Source organism: Larus michahellis, chromosome 16 (assembly GCF_964199755.1).
Source record: "Larus michahellis chromosome 16, bLarMic1.1, whole genome shotgun sequence".
Lineage (NCBI taxonomy): Eukaryota > Metazoa > Chordata > Aves > Charadriiformes > Laridae > Larus > Larus michahellis.
The window spans coordinates 6,532,868-6,550,398 of record NC_133911.1 but is presented as its reverse complement, the minus strand read 5'-3'; the positions used below and the strand labels follow the sequence as shown (position 1 = coordinate 6,550,398).

The following is a 17,531-nucleotide window of genomic DNA, read 5'->3' as shown; positions in this document are numbered from 1 at the left end:
AAGAGGAAGGTAAGGTGTCAGGGAGAAAGGACCCACACTGGGTAGTTTAGCAGAGGCATGAAAAGCAAAGGGTGCTAAGCCACGGCGTGGCACGTGCATTGAGATAAAACAGAAATGCAATGCCTCAATGCAGTATGTATTGCTCAGCTGGATTGGGGCTACGGTGGAAAAATACATAAAAGCACTAGGACAATACAGAAGCCTCCCTCATTGCAGAGTTCAGTTTTAATTAAAAAACAAAAAAAAGGCTGTGTAAAATTCTGAGGCCTAAGTCTGCTGTTTTCTGTCAGTAAGCTACCTCTTTAAATTAACAGAAATCACAGATATTACAGGATTCAGATTTTCAAAAGAAAAACAAGGTATTATCTTAAAGGAGAAAAAATTAAGCACATTTTAGAAGGGCCACACTGTAGCTAACTAATATTCTCCATGCTTCATAACAGCATCCTCCCAAAGAACTACCACTGTTATTTGTTTATTCACTGAGGATATTCTCGAGTGTGCTCAAAGCACTTTTGTTTCCATTCCCTCTCCCCAAAGCAGGAATTCCCTCATAATTACCAGGCAAACAGAATAGTCCTCATGCTGAAACGACATGCTGCAGGCAACAATCCAAGGAAATACTAGTTCTCCCTAAGATGGTGATTTCAGGAAACTTCCTTTTGCAAAGCTGCCAGTTTCACTAAATAGAAAAAAAGAAGCAAAAAATTGAAACATACTTTCACTTGAGATTTCTTCAGTACTTTGCAGGCCCAGACAAAGTCCCTGATAAATCTTTATCAGCCTCAAGACACTTTTAAGCCTCAAGCCGCTTTAAGCCAGGAGACACAGCCCCTCACCTTCAAACCTTAGACTAAGATCTGTGACTCAATCTAGAGTTTTAAAAATTGCAAGGTTTTCATTTTAATGAAGTTAAATCTCTCTGTTCTAAAATGAAGGGGGTTTTGCACACTAGAAATCATGAATGCATCATTGTTTATACTGCCATACTCAGACTGTCCCTATTTGACAGCTCTGTTTGCATTCTGCAGCTATGCCAACCCAGCAAGCATATTTCTTTTCCTGTTTCTATGTTTGTACTGCTTTGTGTGCTCTGGCTGGAGTCGGCTGCCTGTCTTTTTAAATAGAGGCAGCTGCCAATGCAGATGTTCCAACGAGTACGTGCAACACGTGCTCCAAAGCAGCAACTTCCTAAAAACTGAAAGGATCAGAACTCAGTTTTTAAAGCAGCCTCAAAGCACACCAGACCTTCTGATAAAACACCAGCCCCATTGCAACGTGCAAGGGACAGGGTCTCACCCACCGTTTTTACAAATTCCAGTGCCCCCCCCCCCCGCAGTCAAACGGCTCATTTGCAGCAAGAAGTTAACAAAGCACCTTGTCTGCTCCCGTTTGCTAAGCTGGTTCACTGGCTCTATGTGGTCTGGAATTTCACACTTCATTTTAACTCACAGTGTTTCCTGTATAGTTTGCTACTGTCTTTTGAGAGCTGCACTGGAGTCCAATGCTTTCTGTGGCTTGATGTGCACATCCACGTCACTTCATAAAGCTCCTTCCTCTACTTACTACACAGGGGAACAAAGTTTGATAGAATGTAACTCGCTTTCCCACATAAACTCTGCTGTGATAACAGGAGCAAACTGCCACCGGAATTACGGAAAACTCCTCCAGGCCCGCTCCAGATTTTTTCCATCGGCGCAGTCACCCGGCCGGGAGAGACAAAACCTCAGCCGTGGGCTGGAATAAGGCTGGAGCTGCTGGCTGACACCCGCGGCTACGGGGGCGGGGCCCGGAGCCGGGGGGCATCTAGAGCCGGAGCCAGGGGGCGCTCGGAGCCGGGGGAGGAGCCCGGAGTCGGGGGAGGAGCCCGGAGCCGGGGGTGGCCTGTGTCGGTGGCGGGCCGGCCCGGGGCTCCCCGCCAAGCGCCTCCTCAGAGGGCGGTGTGGCGGGACTGTCGCAAAGCGCCGCAAAGCGCGCTGGGGCTGCCGCACGGCGCGGCGCTTCCGGGTGGGGGACGATGGAGGCGTGAGGGTCGCTGCGCCGCGGCGGCATCGGGGCCGGGCAGGGCCGGGACGGGACTCCCGCGCCGCCCCGCCGCCGCCCATGTGGCTGCAGCAGCGGCTGAAGGGGCTGCCGGGGCTGCTCTCCAGCAGCTGGGCGCGGCGACTGCTGCTGCTGCTGGCGCTGCTGCTGGTCGCCTACTGGTACCTGGGGGCGGTGCGGGCCCGGCGGGGCGCGGGGCGGGGGGCCGAACCCCGCGGCGCCGCTGCCCTCTGCCTGCAGGCGGCCACGGGCGCCTGGCGGGGGCAGACCGAGCGCGGCGATGCGCTGCTGCTGCCGGAGGAGGCGGCGGCCGGGGGGGCCGGCGGCGCGCCGGGGCCGGGCCTGGCGTTGGCGGGTAACGGGTACCTGCTGCTGGACGTGGCCGCCGGCCGGCTCTGGGTGGCGGCGGCGGGATCCGGCGGCGGCCCGGCCCTCGCCACCGAGTACCCGGCGCTGGTGCGGCTGAGGGCGCTGGGCGGGCGCGGCGAGGCGCGGGCGGCGCTGGCGGCGCTGCGGGACGGGGCCGTGCGGCGGGTGCGGTGCGTCCAGACGGGGCCCGGGGCGGGCGCCGGGGACTGCGTGACGGTGCGGGAGGAGGTGGTGGCCCACCGGAGCCGGCCGCATCTCTACCTGCAGCGCATCCGCATCGCCAACCCCACTGAGCGGGTGGCTGCCTTCGAGGCCTCGGCCCCAGCTTCCGCGCCCTCGCTGGGTGGCCGCTTCGCCACCAGCCTGGAGAAGGTGGAGGAGCGGCAGTTCCTGCTCTCCTCCGGTCGCCTGCTGCTGGCTGGGAGCCCCAAGGTGGTGCTTATGGTGGTGGCTGCCAAGAAGCTCGTGAGCCGGGTGCAGGTGGCACCCAAATCCCACTTCGATGAAACTGTGCTCTCCGTGGTGTACACCTCAGAACCCATCGAAGTCTCCAGGCTGGAGGAGACCTTCAGCAAGCTGAGGGAGTCGGCCAAGAAAGAGATGCTGGAGGTGATGCAGATGGGGGTGGAAGATCTTCTCCATGAGCACCAACAGACGTGGTCAGACCTGTTCATTTCAGGTAAGGAAAGGGATGCTTAGCTTCCTAAGGGTTGCTTTAGAGGGCAGCAGAAGGCTCCAGTTCCTCTCAGACGCCAAAGGCCATGTTGTGGGATAATAAAACAGCGTTCCTGGTTTGGAACCCACTGTACTTTATAAGAGTGGAATATTTCTTACTGCATAAAGGAAATGATAGAAGAATATTTCTATTCATAACTCTGGATGTGCTGGCTTTCCTGTCTTCAGGAACTCCACTGATTTGCCCAGTGTGTCAGCTCTAAGTTGGAAATAGAGTTAATCTCTAGTGACAGACAATATAAAGGACAGATTTCTTCATGGGAAGTTAAGGACTGTCCTGCAAGGATGCTTTTTCTTAAATAAGATTTTCGTGGCCTTGCATAAGAGTAGCTGCCCAAGTAATGTAGAACTTGCTTTTTTATAGCCAATAAAAAGATAGATGTTCCTTTGACAGATCATTCTTGCAGAGTCATGGCGACAGCTCCTGTCACCATAAGGCGTCTGTATATCAAACTAGCTTTGCCTTTAGTGGGAGCTTGGCTTTCAAACTCTGAAGTAGCAGAAAGAGCGCATCTAAGAAAACACAAGGAAACATTTCACTTAAGTGTTTCCTAGGCAAAGGGTGCTCCGATGTTATAAAGAACGTCTGTGTATTGAACGATAACATGCACATTTGATCTTCTTTTTCTCCTAGTTAATGTCATATTCATGTGTGATCTTCTGACTCTTGGTTGTTCTCTTTTATTACAGGGGTTGAGATGAGAAAGATCACAGATTTGCATACACCATCCAGTGAGACTGTGAACATGACCCTCTACTATGTGCTGTCAACCATGCCAGCTCCTCTGCTAGATCCACTCATCAGTGGTGAGGACAGAGAAAAAATGGAAGCCAGCTTGAACTATGCTGACCACTGCTTCAGTGGCCACGCAACCATGCATGCAGAGAACCTGTGGCCAGCAAAGCTGACCAGTGTCGCCCAGATCTTGCAACTCTCAGACCTGTGGAAGCTAACTCTCCAGAAACGGGGATGCAAGGGTCTTGTGGCAGCTGGAGTCCATGGACTCATGCAGGGAATGGTGCTTAGTTTTGGGGGTCTGCAGTTCACAGAAAACCATCTTCAGTTTCAGGCTGACCCTGATGTACTTCATAACAGCTATTCCTTACGTGGGATCCATTACAATAAGGACTTGATTAATCTAGCGGTTCTGCTGGATGCTGAAGGAAAGCCCTTCTTGCACGTGTCTGTGAAATTCCAAGACAAGCCAGTTAGACTATATGCGTGTGAGGCAGGCTGTATGAATGAGCCTGTGGAGCTCACCTCAGAGGCACGAGGTCATACGTTCCCCGTCATGGTGACTCAGCCCATCACACCACTGCTTTATATATCGACAGATTTGATCCACTTGCAGGACCTGAGACACACACTCCATCTAAAAGCTATTCTGGCTCATGAGGAGCACATGGCCAAACAATACCCAGGCTTACCCTTCCTCTTCTGGTTCAGCGTGGCCTCCTTAATCACATTGTTTCACTTGTTTCTGTTCAAACTCATCTACAATGAATATTGCGGGCCAGGAGCCAAGCCGCTCTTCAGGAGTAAGGTATAAGGCTGCTGCTTTTGGCTGCTCTCCACTGAGTGTTGTCAACCCAGTTTTCTGTCAGCTGTGCCTAGGGAGGGTCTGTCTTGGACTGTGAGGATTTTCAGTCTCTCTTGCAGCAAGTGATCTGTGACCTCTTCTTGCAAGAAGTGGGATTAGGGCAGGGATTGGAGTGGTAGGGCTCACAAACATTAAAAGAGATAAAGCCATCATCTGTCCTTCTTAAACATTTTTAAGGCTGCAGATCAAGGCAGGCACAGCTTTTCTGTCCTTTTTCCACACATTGGTGTAGGACGTTGCTTGTTTTTAAGCCAACAGTTGCAGCTGTGTAATGAGATGCAGTCTTGTTACGCAGTACTGGAATGCTTGTGAGAGCTGCTATACTTGTCTTTACTACTGTGTGGGAGACGTGCACACTTGTGCGCCTGGTGTGAACGTGTGAGGTGTCATACAAATGCACGCTTGTGTTCTTAGGTCAAGACGCTGACTTGTTGGGACTACTGGTAAATGTTTATAGATTTATAGACATTGCAGTCCTCCATCAAACCACGCTGACCACTATCATTTTGGGAAAGTGCTGAGTTAGTGTTTCTCCCATTCAGACCAAATACATAGCTGTGTTAAGAAAAGTACTGAGTGCTTTTTACTGTGAGTTGGAGGTTCTGACTTCAAGCTCTACTGCATCTCACTTCGGTGTAGAGGATTTGAAATTCTTGTTTTGCATTGCCTTAGAAAACTTAGTTGTTTGTAAAAACTTAGCACAGAATAGACAATAGATGGTGATTTCTGCTCTTAGTACTGGTACTTTCTGGTTGCGTGTTGATACAGAGTGGAAATGAAAGACAAGACTGGATTTGCTGTGTGAGCTGGCCATGTTGTTCAGAGGCATCCGTCCTTAGGGTTGAACAGAGTTAAATGTAACTTGTGTTTAAACGAAAAAAAAAAAAGGAAATCAAAAAGGACATAATTAAATAGAGCTGTCAGAGGAAAAATTCTAGCTTTAGATTGCCCCGTTTTTCCAAATTATAAAAGCAAATTCAATTTTGGATAGCTAAGGCTGGACAGAAGGTACTGGACTACACTTGACAGTCAGTACAGAAGGGGGGTTTAAAGCGAGTTGGCAATTTTCCTCTCAGCTCACTGGCTTTGTAAAGTTCAGCACTGGGGATCAGGCCTGATCCCAGGCAGGTCTGGATACCTGTCATCCCTTGAAAGACTGAGAGTGGAAGGTGCTTGTGGCTAGACAGACTAACCTAGGAACAGGTAGAACAGATCTGTATATCAAAGACAACTGCAGTTATAAGCCTATGGTCATGATCAGAACCTTAGTGCAAAAGGAGGAAGCGGTCTGGAAGTAATTTCAATTATTGTGTACACAGCTGCGCCCTGACATGCATCCTGAAACGTGTCTTGAAATTATAAAATTGTCTTTTTTTTTCACTGCTGTCTATCTGGTTGCCTTTGTCATATACAAGACTTGCCTTCTGCCTTTTACAGAATTTGTTAACCATTACTACAGGTAACTGTCCCTGACACTGCTCTGAAATGCTGAGAAGCTTCACAGCCACACGCCAGGGCTGAGTAACACCTCTTCCTTCCTGACACTGCAAAAAGCCTTGCAGTGTACAGCAAACAAGTCTGTTGCCTCATCTTAATTGGACCTACTTACAATGGAGATGGTGCAGAAGTTGATTCTAGAAACAGGGATGAAGTAGAAGGCAGTAGCAGTAAGCAGTCAGCAAGATGAATGGTGTTGAAATAACACCCCGTTTCATTAATTGAATGGGAACATCCCAGTGTCCAAGTGAACTTAGTCCTGCTTTCAGCCTCCATTTGCACAAGACATCTGACTATTTTGCAGCTGAGAACAAGGACCTTTTGAAAGCAACAATCCTTTTGTGCCTTGTTGAGAGAGCAATCCGAGACTTGGAAGGTGTGGTTATACAAGAGTTTATCCCAGAAGCTTGTGTAACAGATGTTTCTTTTTTTCCTTGTAAACTGTTCAGTTCCCTAAGAATAATCCATTTGGTGAAAATACTTGAAGATCTACCACGTCCTTTGATATTTTGATTTGTTTTTTAATTTTAAAGGAGAATAAAGAGTGATGATTCCCTTCGGAGAGTTAACTTAACTAGAAAACTTTAGTGTAACTTCCTTTCTGGTATACATTTTTTAATTTATTGCTTGGGGGGAGGGGGAGGATGTTAATAATTTTGGCTCCACTTCAGTAAAAAGTCAGTCAATTGAACTGTAGCTATCTAAGTGCTGGTAACAGGTTTTTCAGCCTTTATGATTGTAGAGTGCAAAACCAATTTCATGAAATTGTTTTCTGGATTTACAGTTGGAAATGCTGATCTGCAGGTTTCCTGTTGTAAACATACTGAGACTTTGTGCATTGATTTGTTTTGGCTGTGGGGGGAGACATCCCACTTTCTAGTGATTTAAAGGTTGTTTGGTTTTAAAATACCAAAGCTATTGTTTCTAAATAAATATCTTTCAGTCTAATCTGATTACTAAAGCGTGGTTGTTTTTTATTTTTCTTTTTTTCCCTGTGAGTGTTCTCTCCTCCCCTTGCTCCCCACCCAGTTAAAACAGGCAGAGCCTTATGTTACATCTCTGGCCAGTATTTCATCCAGCGCAAAAGTGCTTGGACTAAAAGGAAATACAGTGGAAAATAATACATAAAGGGGTCTAAACTGGGAACAGGCAACTTGGAAGGCACAATAAGAGACTGAAACACACAGGGTGGTGCTAATCTCCGTTTCCCTGACTCTGTGTAACCTTGTTCTCTCTTGAAGCATGTAGGGCAAGCTTTAGTTTTGCAAACACACAGAAACGAACCCAGGGAACAATAAAGTAGCAGATTTAATGGCCATCCAGCAAGTAATGAATTTGCAACATTTGGCGTTCCCAATGAAAAGGTGGGGCAGGATTTAACTTTGAATTTTTAAATAGGTTACTGTCTAGTTCCAGATGAAAAACCTCCCTCAGAAAAGCAGATTTCAGTGTCTGTTACTTACCTGCGGGCTATTCCACTTACTAATTGGTCTAGCATAGTTACTACCCTACAAGGGAACAGGCTAAAGATAGCGAAACAGAGTACATTATAAATTGTACACTAAGTACATTGTGTATTAAAGAGATATTAGCTATTACACTTTAACAGAACATACCAGAAGTTCCTGCTCTTTCTTACTGAAGGCCCATGAGCTGCTTAGTTTCTGTGAAACATCTGGCGTGAAGCTGATAAGAGCTTCTGGGGAGCTGTTTCCAAGCCACCGTGGTACCAGCTGGAGGCTGAGGCTTTTGATGTTCACTTGCAGAACTGCCAACAGTATGATGCCCGCTGAGTCCAAGAAAGATACTTCAGCCTATTTAGACTAGACCTGGAAAAGATGGATAAGCACCCCTTACATACAGCAGGAGTGGAACAAAAAATCCCAAACCAAACCAACATCAAAAAAAGCTTTGAGAGGGTTTTTACATTAAAAATATTATTCTTATGAGCCTTCCCTCCATATAATAAAAGAACTGTATCAGAATTCCTTTACAAAGAAAGGGAAAAAGAAAGAATAGGGTTTCTCTATTTACAGTGTGTAAGATAGAAGGTTAATTGTGAAATGATTGCAAAAATGCTTAAAAAACCTAAACAATAATTCCACATTTACAAGCACAGTCATAAACCAGGAAATTTGGAAGAGTAATTGAACATCCAAAATTTATATTTAATTTTTAGTTAGTATTCAGCGAAAACGATAGTGGCATGGTTAAACTGAAAAGCATAGTATGTTGTTTATCTTGCAAATTCAGGCATTAAGAAGAGAGCCAACTAATTAATGAAAAAAATTTTTAGAATCTCAATTCTGCACTCAGTTAATCCCAATTTATGCTTTTGTCAGATAATAAATACAAGATGCCAGAACAGAGTTTGGTTGATTCCATTTGAAATTCAAAATGCAGCTTTCCCAAGTGCTATTGTTTGGGCAGGATAATACATTCTTGAGGAGCAGACAAAACAGCAAAGCATTATATATTTCTGCATTCCACATGTGTGCTCCAGGCATCTTTCATCCAAATCAGTACCTACTGCTGAATGGAAGCTATGAAAATCAGGGTTTGCTGCATGTTAATACTGACAGTAAACAACGGATTTATTTCAGCTTTTCTGAAACCTCTAGTTTGGTCTTTATGTTCAACGCAACTCTGGTTACAAAACTGGCATTATGGTATTTGTTTCCATTCTAGTAAGTTTGCTCCCTGTGTGTGACCTGGCTTATGGGATAGAGATGTTTTGTTTTTAAATAACCAGTAACAGTTTTTCAGGTGAAGGGTAAGTGGATGGAAACGTGACAGAGGATGGAAAATTCCAGTAGTAGAAGAAAAAAAGGAAAAAAGAGACACAAGGGTAAGTATTGGTATCAAGTCATTGATTTCAAATGTCCAGTAATGAATTAGGACGCTTTCTTTTGTGGCAGCAGCTCCGTAGTGGTGTAAATCCCTGCTCTTGCCTGTTTGGTCCTATTGGTGAAAATGGTTTACTCTTTGTCATTAACAAGCTCACACTGCATTATGCCACGGGTCAGTATGCTGATTTGGGGTGTAAAAATGCTCATTTGCAATGCTACAGGAACCCTGTTCTCTTCCAGGGATGTGCTACTGATCTAACAATTGAAGGGAAACAGGAAAGAAATGAAGTCTGGCTCACCGCGCTACACCAGTGTTTCTCCATCATCACGGCCGGCTGGTCCTTGGTATTGCTTGAAACATCTTCCACTTCAAAGTGATTACAGCCTGTTTTATTGAAGAAGCATGGCATGCTAAAACACACGCAACTTGAGCTAGAAAAGAAGATACGGGGTTTCAGTCAGTACAAAGTGGTAGTTGCCATCAGGCACAAAACAAACCAGAACAAAATAAAATTTCAAGCAATCACAGAATCATACAATAATTAAGGTTGGAAGAGGGCCCCCAGGGATCGTCTAATCCGACCCCGCTGACATGCCTGAATCTATCACCGTCTGAATAGATCAGACAGTGTTACTGCTGACATGCCATTAAGTGTTAGAATAATTCATTTCACATTTTCCTTCTGAAAACACCTTTGCGATGAATTTTCAAGACAATGGGAAAGCAAGCACCTGCTACAGATAATATGCAGCTCAGTCGGAATTTTTTCTTACTAAGTTGTTTACACAGCCTGGATCCAAGGTCCATCTAAACTGTTTTTTTTACAGACACTTGTGCATATAAAAATTTATCCCACAATTGCACAAGTTTTCCATTGGTATTAGAATAGCACTACATTTTAAGTCACGTGTCGCAGAGATAAAGGATAACATATAAACTGATTTGCAAAGCAGAGCCTGCAGCATACAGCTCACCGGCATCATGCTTGCAATCCTCTTTGCTGTGTTGACTCTGGCAGCTGCAGGTACGTACCCAATTTCAGCATTAGTTTGAAAGGAAAAATGAACTAAAAGCTAACAGCAACTTTCCTTTGTTAGGGAAATTAGACGTTCTGCAACAAAGCGGAGAGGTACAGCATAGGCTGTTCTCTCGGAACAGTAACTAGGTGCTGTCCTATTCTGTTCTTCTTGTAGGGGCTCCATTAGCATCACTGCTCTCAGCCATCAGGGAATTCCAAGTTATTTTACTTAGCTACGATACACTGAAATACAATTAATCCACATCAAATTGTTGCATTGGTTAAGAGCTGCATCTCAGCCGACACATGAGAACTTGACTAAGCCAACTTGATTTGATTACCTGTAAGAAAAATTAACCCATTCAAAAGGCTTTATATAACATTGGTCAATTTTGCCTGATGGCTGTATCTTCGTTTGTACCACATTAAATCACAGCCTATATTTGTACCTTTCAGTGTTGTGTACAGACAGCCTATATTTAAAAAAAAAGCCTCTCAGACTTTTTTTTTTAAGGCTCCTACTTTTAAAACACACATCCTATTTTGTGTATCTTCTAGCCTTTGGCTGCGGGGTTCCTGCCTACCCACCCTCTGTGTCTAAAGTTGTCGGAGGGCAAGACGCAAGACCTTACAGCTGGCCCTGGCAGGTGAGTCACTTTGTGCTTCCCCGGCACAACCGGGGTTGCGCCACCCTCACACAACACGGCTGCACAAAACCAGGTCTTATGTTTCATTCGATGCCTCTTGCCTGTCATATCTTAGGGTTTTGACTCTTACATTCCAATTAATCCTAAAGTTTCCAATCTTTTTAAGAAAGTTCTGAATGTGCCACCTCCTGCTGGTTACGCAGGCTTTCGTGTTCTCTCCGTAGTCTTAGCCACCATCCCATATTTAAGCAAGATGACTGTGAAGTTCAGTGGAGTATACGATGCTTACTGGAGCACAGTTATACATGGAGTTAAAAGACACATTTCTGAAGCAAATGAAATGCTCTATTTGGGCCAGGTTTAGCGAGAGCTTTGGAAGAAACAACATTAAACAAACAAACAAAAAAATCAAGCTTTTGGACAATAGGGAAGGAGGGAAACCTTTTCTATGTCCAGGAGTTGGAAATGTGTTGCTTAAAAGCCTCCCACCATCTTCCAGCAGCAAGTTGTGTTCTGGGTGTATGAAGAAAGTGCAACAATGAAAACAATCAGCAAGCAAAAATCTGAACCTTACTCGTTCCGTTGATCCTAGGCTTCCCTTCAATTCAGTTCAAATGGCAAATGGTACCACACCTGCGGAGGAACCCTCATTGCAACCAACTGGGTGATGACAGCTGCCCACTGCATCAGGTAAAAATGGAGTTACAGTCTGTTCCCAGGAAGCAGGGCACGACCAGAGATAGATGACGCAAAACCATATTAACACTAGTTCTCCCTTTCCCAAGTAAGAGCTCTGAGTTTCACATCATATCTTTTGATTGCAAGTACTAGGTCAGAAGAAGAATTGCACCTTTTCGTTTTCTTAAAATAAAAGTAGAAGGGGAAAAAAACCCCTCATACAATTACTTGAATTATATACTCTTCATTTTCTGTAAATAACTACAAATGTCATTATGATTTCAAGTTGCTATTAAAATTCAGCTTTGTTGCCTGTTTCTATAATATATGTGGCAGTGAGATCCACAGATCAACTCATCAATCCACTCCCTGAGGAAATAATCACAAATGCTGTGAATATACCAGCCATTTTCAGTAAGTTCTTCCTATTACGGGGCAGCATAACAAAGAAATGACCAGGTACAGCTATGCCCTTTCATCGTCAAAACTGTTTCCAGTAAGACAACCCCATTTTGGTTTGGTAACGTATGTCCTTGAATATGTACATACAGTTCTTGATTATTGTAACACTAAGTTGCAGAAAATGTCACAATATGAAATAAGAAGGATTGGCTGCATGTTATTATTATAAATCCTACATATTATATCTGTCACACAGCTGTTTCTCGATGAAGCTGTTTATCGCTGCCCAAAAAGCAGTCCAAATCGTTTACTTCATTGAAGAACACGAGCTGAATCCTGCAAAGATTGGAGGCATCTTGAGTTTGTTAATGAAGCCTTCAGCAGGAGTTGGCAGGACGGCTTGGAGATGAAATGATTATTAAGCCTAGCTTTGTCCTTAGCAAATCAGTCAGACGTTGGCTCAACTCCAGATACATCATGCACATGATGTGAGATTACGGTCTTAAGGATGTTCTTACCGAATCTCTCAGGTGGCAAAGATGCAGATGCCTAAGCAGCCAGCCAGCAGCTGCGTAACTGTTACTCCTTTTCTCGCGCAGTTCTTCTAGGAACTATCGAGTACTTCTTGGAAAATACAATCTGGCAGCTGTGGAAGAAGGATCAGTTGAACTTTTTCCAGAAAAAATCATTGTTAACGAGAACTGGAATCCACAGAATGTTGCAAATGGGTAAGTTGGTGGCAAGTATTTTCTCAGTTATTAGATGCAGGGCAAAATCAAATTGCCTGAATCCCACCCACCCTGAGTCATGGCAGATAAACGCGTCGATGTTTAGAGCCACCTCTTACAGCTTACAGTAATACTTCTAAACGTTTGCTCACAGATAAGAATTGGGTCTCCAGTTTGCACCTTTCCCCCTCAAGAGAAGAAAAAGCACTTTCAATATTAATTGCTTATTGACTAACTGTTTTCAGATTTTGCATGTTTATGCTTGGGTGGGAATATGTTCTGTGCAATGATTTCTTTTGTACAGTGGAAGGGAATGAATTAATTTATACAATGCTCTTTGAAGCTCTCCCATAACCAGCATAAACACAGAGTATTACTGATCGATGGTATTAATACCTTTGTTGCTGAAGGACTCCTATGTCCTGCTGCAAGCGAAGGGCATTAGCAAAGAAATCTACTCAGTTTCCAGCTCCTTGGAGTTAGTCCTAACACATGCTTGGTTTTGGTGAAAAAAACCTCTAAAAGGCAATTTCCAGAAAGCTGCCAGCAGGAAAGTGGACAGTTCTGCAGGGAATAGTCTTCCAGTCCATGGGTTTCCCCATTGCTTTGAGGATGGAGGAATCTTTACTGCTTATGTACTGGTCTCCTCGCTCCCTTGCATCTCTTTGGAATATGCCGAGTGCTGTATAACTTCTAAGTATTCATGCTACTGCATCTTAATCTATTTGCAAACCTCTTCATCCCTTCCCTTTCTCTTCCCTACTCTCAAATGTGTGCGTATGACCACAGGTACGACATTGCTCTGATCAAACTCACCGAGCACGTCACCTTAACTAACCACATTAAGCTGGCCTGCCTCCCCCCTGCACAGAGCATCCTCTCATCCAACACCGCCTGCTATGTGACGGGATGGGGAAGACTGCAGAGTAAGTACTCGGACATTTGCAAAATTATGGAACAACATCTTTCAGTACTACCTTCTCCTTTGGGGTTGATTGGAAAAAGGCTGCTGATGGTGCTCAAGATCCCCTCAACCTCAGTGCAGCGAGGTGGTTTATAAGGCCCCACTTCACTCACACAGTATGATTTTTCCCTGCCTTTCAAGTTTATTTTGCTTGTAATGGGGCTAGTAATGCACTAGAGGGCCCTATACTAAGCTTTTCGAAGCTATTGTAACACAAATGTTAACAGTGTGCAGACTGGTGAATTTGCTAAAGCTAACGTACCCCGCTGAGTAACTGAAAAGACACACAAAGGGAATAAATGTGGAGCGAAGAAAATCTCAGAAGCGCCAGCAGAAGTGTCAGCTCAGCTCAAGAGGCAATTCCTAGAGTGATAAGTGAATTGCAAACTCCTGAACAAAGAGCAGCCCTTTATTTCTCTAACAGTGAGACGTTTTTAAATGGAATACAAAATATTAGTAAATTAAGGCCTTTTTAATACATATATATTAAAGAATGGAGCTAAGGAATGGATTATACAGCTTCTCCTTCAATACAGCCCCTGTGCAGTTTCTTACCTGGAGGGATAGTACCCAGATCCTAGGAGAAACTTAACAATGCAGTTTTGTTCTTTCTTCAGTGCCAGCTGGTACCATGACTCCTTTGTTTCTCTTCCCTCCCAGCAAATGGACCTCTTCCAGATGACCTGCAGCAAGGCCTTTTGCTGGTGGTGGACTATGCAACTTGTTCCAAGCCCAGCTGGTGGGGAAGCACAGTGAAACGCACCATGGTTTGTGCTGGCGGGGATGGAATCACCTCCAGTTGTAACGTGAGTCCAGAGAACACTGCTCTTAGGGCTTGGTTTCAGACACAAACAAGCCTGTTGGGAAGGAAAGGTTAAAAAAAAAAACCCTGTGAGGAGCTATTCATACTATGACTGCCATTAACTGTGTTGCCCCTTCCTTCCAGGGGGACTCTGGTGGCCCACTGAACTGCCAAGGTGCTGATGGCAGGTGGGAAGTGCACGGTATCGTCAGCTTTGGCTCTTCCCTGGGCTGCAACTATTATCACAAGCCTTCTGTCTTCACCCGGGTGTCTGCTTACAATAACTGGATCCAGTCGGTAAGGCTCCAGATATTGCTGCTAGAGAATACAGACATTAAGCGATTTCTGAGGTTCTCTCTGATTGAGATTTCTGCCACCTGCTCAGGGAGCTGCATCACTTTTGATTCAGATGCTACATGCCATACAAATAACCACTGCAGACAAGCCCTTAGCACTGCAAAAGCAAAAATAAAGTATCCTTTTCTTAAATAGTTATGCAAATTATTTTCATTTTTAAAGAAGTCTCAGTGTTTAGGAATGCCTTCTCTCTTTATACTAGAGCTATATTTATAGTCATAAAGATTTTACTGGTATGAGTTCAGAAGAGATCACTCAAATTTGTATTCATCAATAACACTGATTGTTGCAATTGCATTCTAGAAGGCAGCGCATGCTGCTCAAGTCTGGAACATCAATTATCTTTTAATTTAATATAAACTTCAATCTAAAAAGTGACTGAGAAGCAAAAAAATCTTATTTCAGTTATTTAAATCCTGCATCTTGGATGCAACATGTAGTATTCACAAATTCCTGGGTTTCACGACCTGATTTTTCACTTGTTTTGCATTTTTGCAGGTTATGGCAAACTACTAATCCAAAGGGAACTGGATGATAGATGCCAAGAAGGAAAACAGTTTGAATAAAGTCATAATCACGACACCTTTGATCACGAAGAGCTGGGAAGCTATGCTTTTAACACCACAAGCATTGTACCTATCTGTACTACAATTAAAACTATTTTTTGCAACATGAAATAACAACGTGTGTCCGCGTCGCTTCTTCCTGTGTATCAGGACCAGAGTGTGTATTTAGTGATGATGCCGGAGCGTTTTTTTACAGCCTCTCCCCTGTCTTGGGCTGGAGCTTCCTACCCTCACCTGGGGGAAGCCGTGAGCGGGCTGGGAAGAGGCCGGGCGGCGGGAAGAGTGAGAGGCAGAGGAGCAGCTCCCGGGCTGGGGGTGAGACAGTGAGGCAGCAGCAGGGCTGAAGGCAGCTGCCGGGACCCCCGAGTAGGACTCACCAGAGCAGGCAGCGGCGATGCCCAGCGGGAAGTCAGCAGGGGTGCAGGCAGGTCCATGCAGGTGAGTGCGGGAGCGCTGCAGAATGCTTTTAGAGAGAGGTTTCGAACACCCGATGGTCTTGGGACTTAGGAAGGGGAAGGGTAAAATCTAGCAGTGAGTGCTGGCAGCGTCTCTGCAGACCCATCTCCATGTCCCCGTTGCTCATTTTTAAGTCACTCAGATGCCAGGTGAAGACCTCTGAACTGTCGCTGTCGGCTAACACACAGACACGAATGGGGATTTTTTGCAAAGCACAACCTGAATCGCCACCTTTGAGCCTGGTACTAAATTAAAGCCCCTATTTCTATTTCTTTCATTGTAATAGGCGGTAGGTAGGTAGGCGGTATAAAATCAAGATGGATTTCTGTTGTCTTTTTCTTCTCGCTCTTGACACGTATTCTGCTGGATTCAAAAGTAAAACGATTGATTAAAAACAGAGGACAAGCAACTCAAAGGTAAACAGTAGACAGCATAAGGAAAAGACTGGAAGTTCATTGTGAGAACAGAAATGCATCTGGGTTCAGAGATAAATTTTTCTAGGCTTGCGGTTCCTTTCAGTGAGACATTTTGTTGTTGTTTCATTTAGACTGAAAAGAAATTAATATATATTATTAAACATAAATTGTATTAAATATGAGAAAACATGTCTGTTTATCATCTTTGGGGACTGTACGTTTATTACTTTTCTTCTACTTTACAACCATTGACCACCATTCTGCTGCGAAGAGCCCAGCAGGAACTTGTTTTGCCTGACATCAGCCTCTGCTGAAAAATAGCAGGCTTTATTGAGTCCTTATTTATCGTATTAAAAATGTAATTTAACCTATTTGAAAGAGCAGGGGGTCTGAGGAGGGCTTTTTTCAATCATGTCTACTATGCAGAGGAAAATTAAAAAGGACTGAGCTGGATGGACTCCTCACCCAGTCCCCTGGTTTGTTCTTTATCAGTGGGAATAAGGGTCACCCAGTTGTTCAGGAGTCAACAGCATCAGCATAACATCCTGGGTTGTTTTCAGGATTATCAATAACGTAAAAGTGTAAATGATTGATTAATAGTTCTGAAAATTAAAATTTGGAGGTTGGAGGTTATTTTGCTGTGCAGAACACAGATGCCAATTATGTGTAGCATGAAACAGAAGGACAGAAAAGGTAATCATGAAGCGCAAAAGGTAAAAATTGGATATGTATATGCTTCTGTAAAAACTCAAACAAAACTGAAATTTGATTATTTTTCCTTTTGAAATATTTAGACCATATTGCGGAAACATCTGAACTCATTTGAACTCATCAACACAAATTATTCATCATAGGGAAATTCCTATTAAGAACAAACTCTAAAAGTTCTAAAAAAATTCAACAGTTCCAGTTTGTGATCACTGCAATAAGTAACCCGTCTTTTCACGGGCATCCCTAAGATTTGGATAGAAGTACCACAGAGAATAAAACCTACAGCAAATGATTTCATCAGTCCTAATACTCACAGAAAAACTGTATTATTTCATTCATGTGTTTTTGCAGCTTTGAGTGTGTCATGAAAACAGTCTGTTTAGTACACCTTTTCTTTTAAAATAAAATGTCAGGTGGAACCAAATACAATAAAATAGGTCTGTCAATAACGTTCAGCTAATGCATGTTCCCTGTACTTTGCTTCTGAATGCACGTGAATTGTTAAACATCACTACGAGCTCCAGTTACGTTTTCAGGAGCTGCAAGAAACACCCCAGGGATCAGACACCTCCACCTTTTTTCTTTTTTTTTTTTTTTAATTTTTTTTTCAGGTGTTCTCCCCCCTCCAATGCTGGTGGTAGAAAAACAGTTCAAAGGATTTTGACAGCGTGCATGGTCTCCCTCTGCAGCC

The 17,531-nt window shown here is 44.2% G+C and overlaps 3 protein-coding genes across 3 annotated transcripts in view; 2 read left to right on the top strand and 1 right to left on the bottom strand.

Moving 5' to 3' along the window:
• Positions 1–1,970: 1,970 nt before the first annotated feature.
• On the top strand, positions 1,971–7,198 carry KIAA2013 (KIAA2013 ortholog). Its single transcript, XM_074560729.1, has 3 exons — positions 1,971–3,091; positions 3,838–4,691; positions 6,208–7,198. Exons 1-3 carry the CDS (start codon positions 2,104–2,106, stop codon positions 6,238–6,240), a joined length of 1,875 nt encoding a protein of 624 aa, XP_074416830.1. The 5' UTR covers positions 1,971–2,103; the 3' UTR covers positions 6,241–7,198.
• Positions 7,199–7,534: 336 nt separating this feature from the next.
• The window catches only part of CLCN6 (chloride voltage-gated channel 6), a 73,797-nt gene continuing 63,800 nt past the window's right edge, over positions 7,535–17,531 (bottom strand). Inside the window, exons 24-29 of the transcript XR_012583974.1 lie at positions 15,635–16,076; positions 14,088–14,389; positions 12,359–12,486; positions 11,335–11,441; positions 9,394–9,526; positions 7,535–8,074 (exon numbers count right to left, since the gene is read on the bottom strand). The gene's annotated coding sequence lies outside the window, so the exon portion shown is untranslated. The remainder of the gene's footprint in view (positions 8,075–9,393; positions 9,527–11,334; positions 11,442–12,358; positions 12,487–14,087; positions 14,390–15,634; positions 16,077–17,531) is intronic.
• LOC141732185 (chymotrypsin-like elastase family member 2A) lies at positions 10,077–15,317 on the top strand. The gene is made up of 8 exons (XM_074560739.1): positions 10,077–10,119; positions 10,672–10,760; positions 11,353–11,450; positions 12,440–12,568; positions 13,358–13,494; positions 14,193–14,338; positions 14,479–14,631; positions 15,190–15,317. The coding sequence occupies exons 1-8, from the start codon at positions 10,077–10,079 to the stop codon at positions 15,205–15,207; spliced, it is 813 nt and encodes a 270-aa protein (XP_074416840.1). The 3' UTR covers positions 15,208–15,317.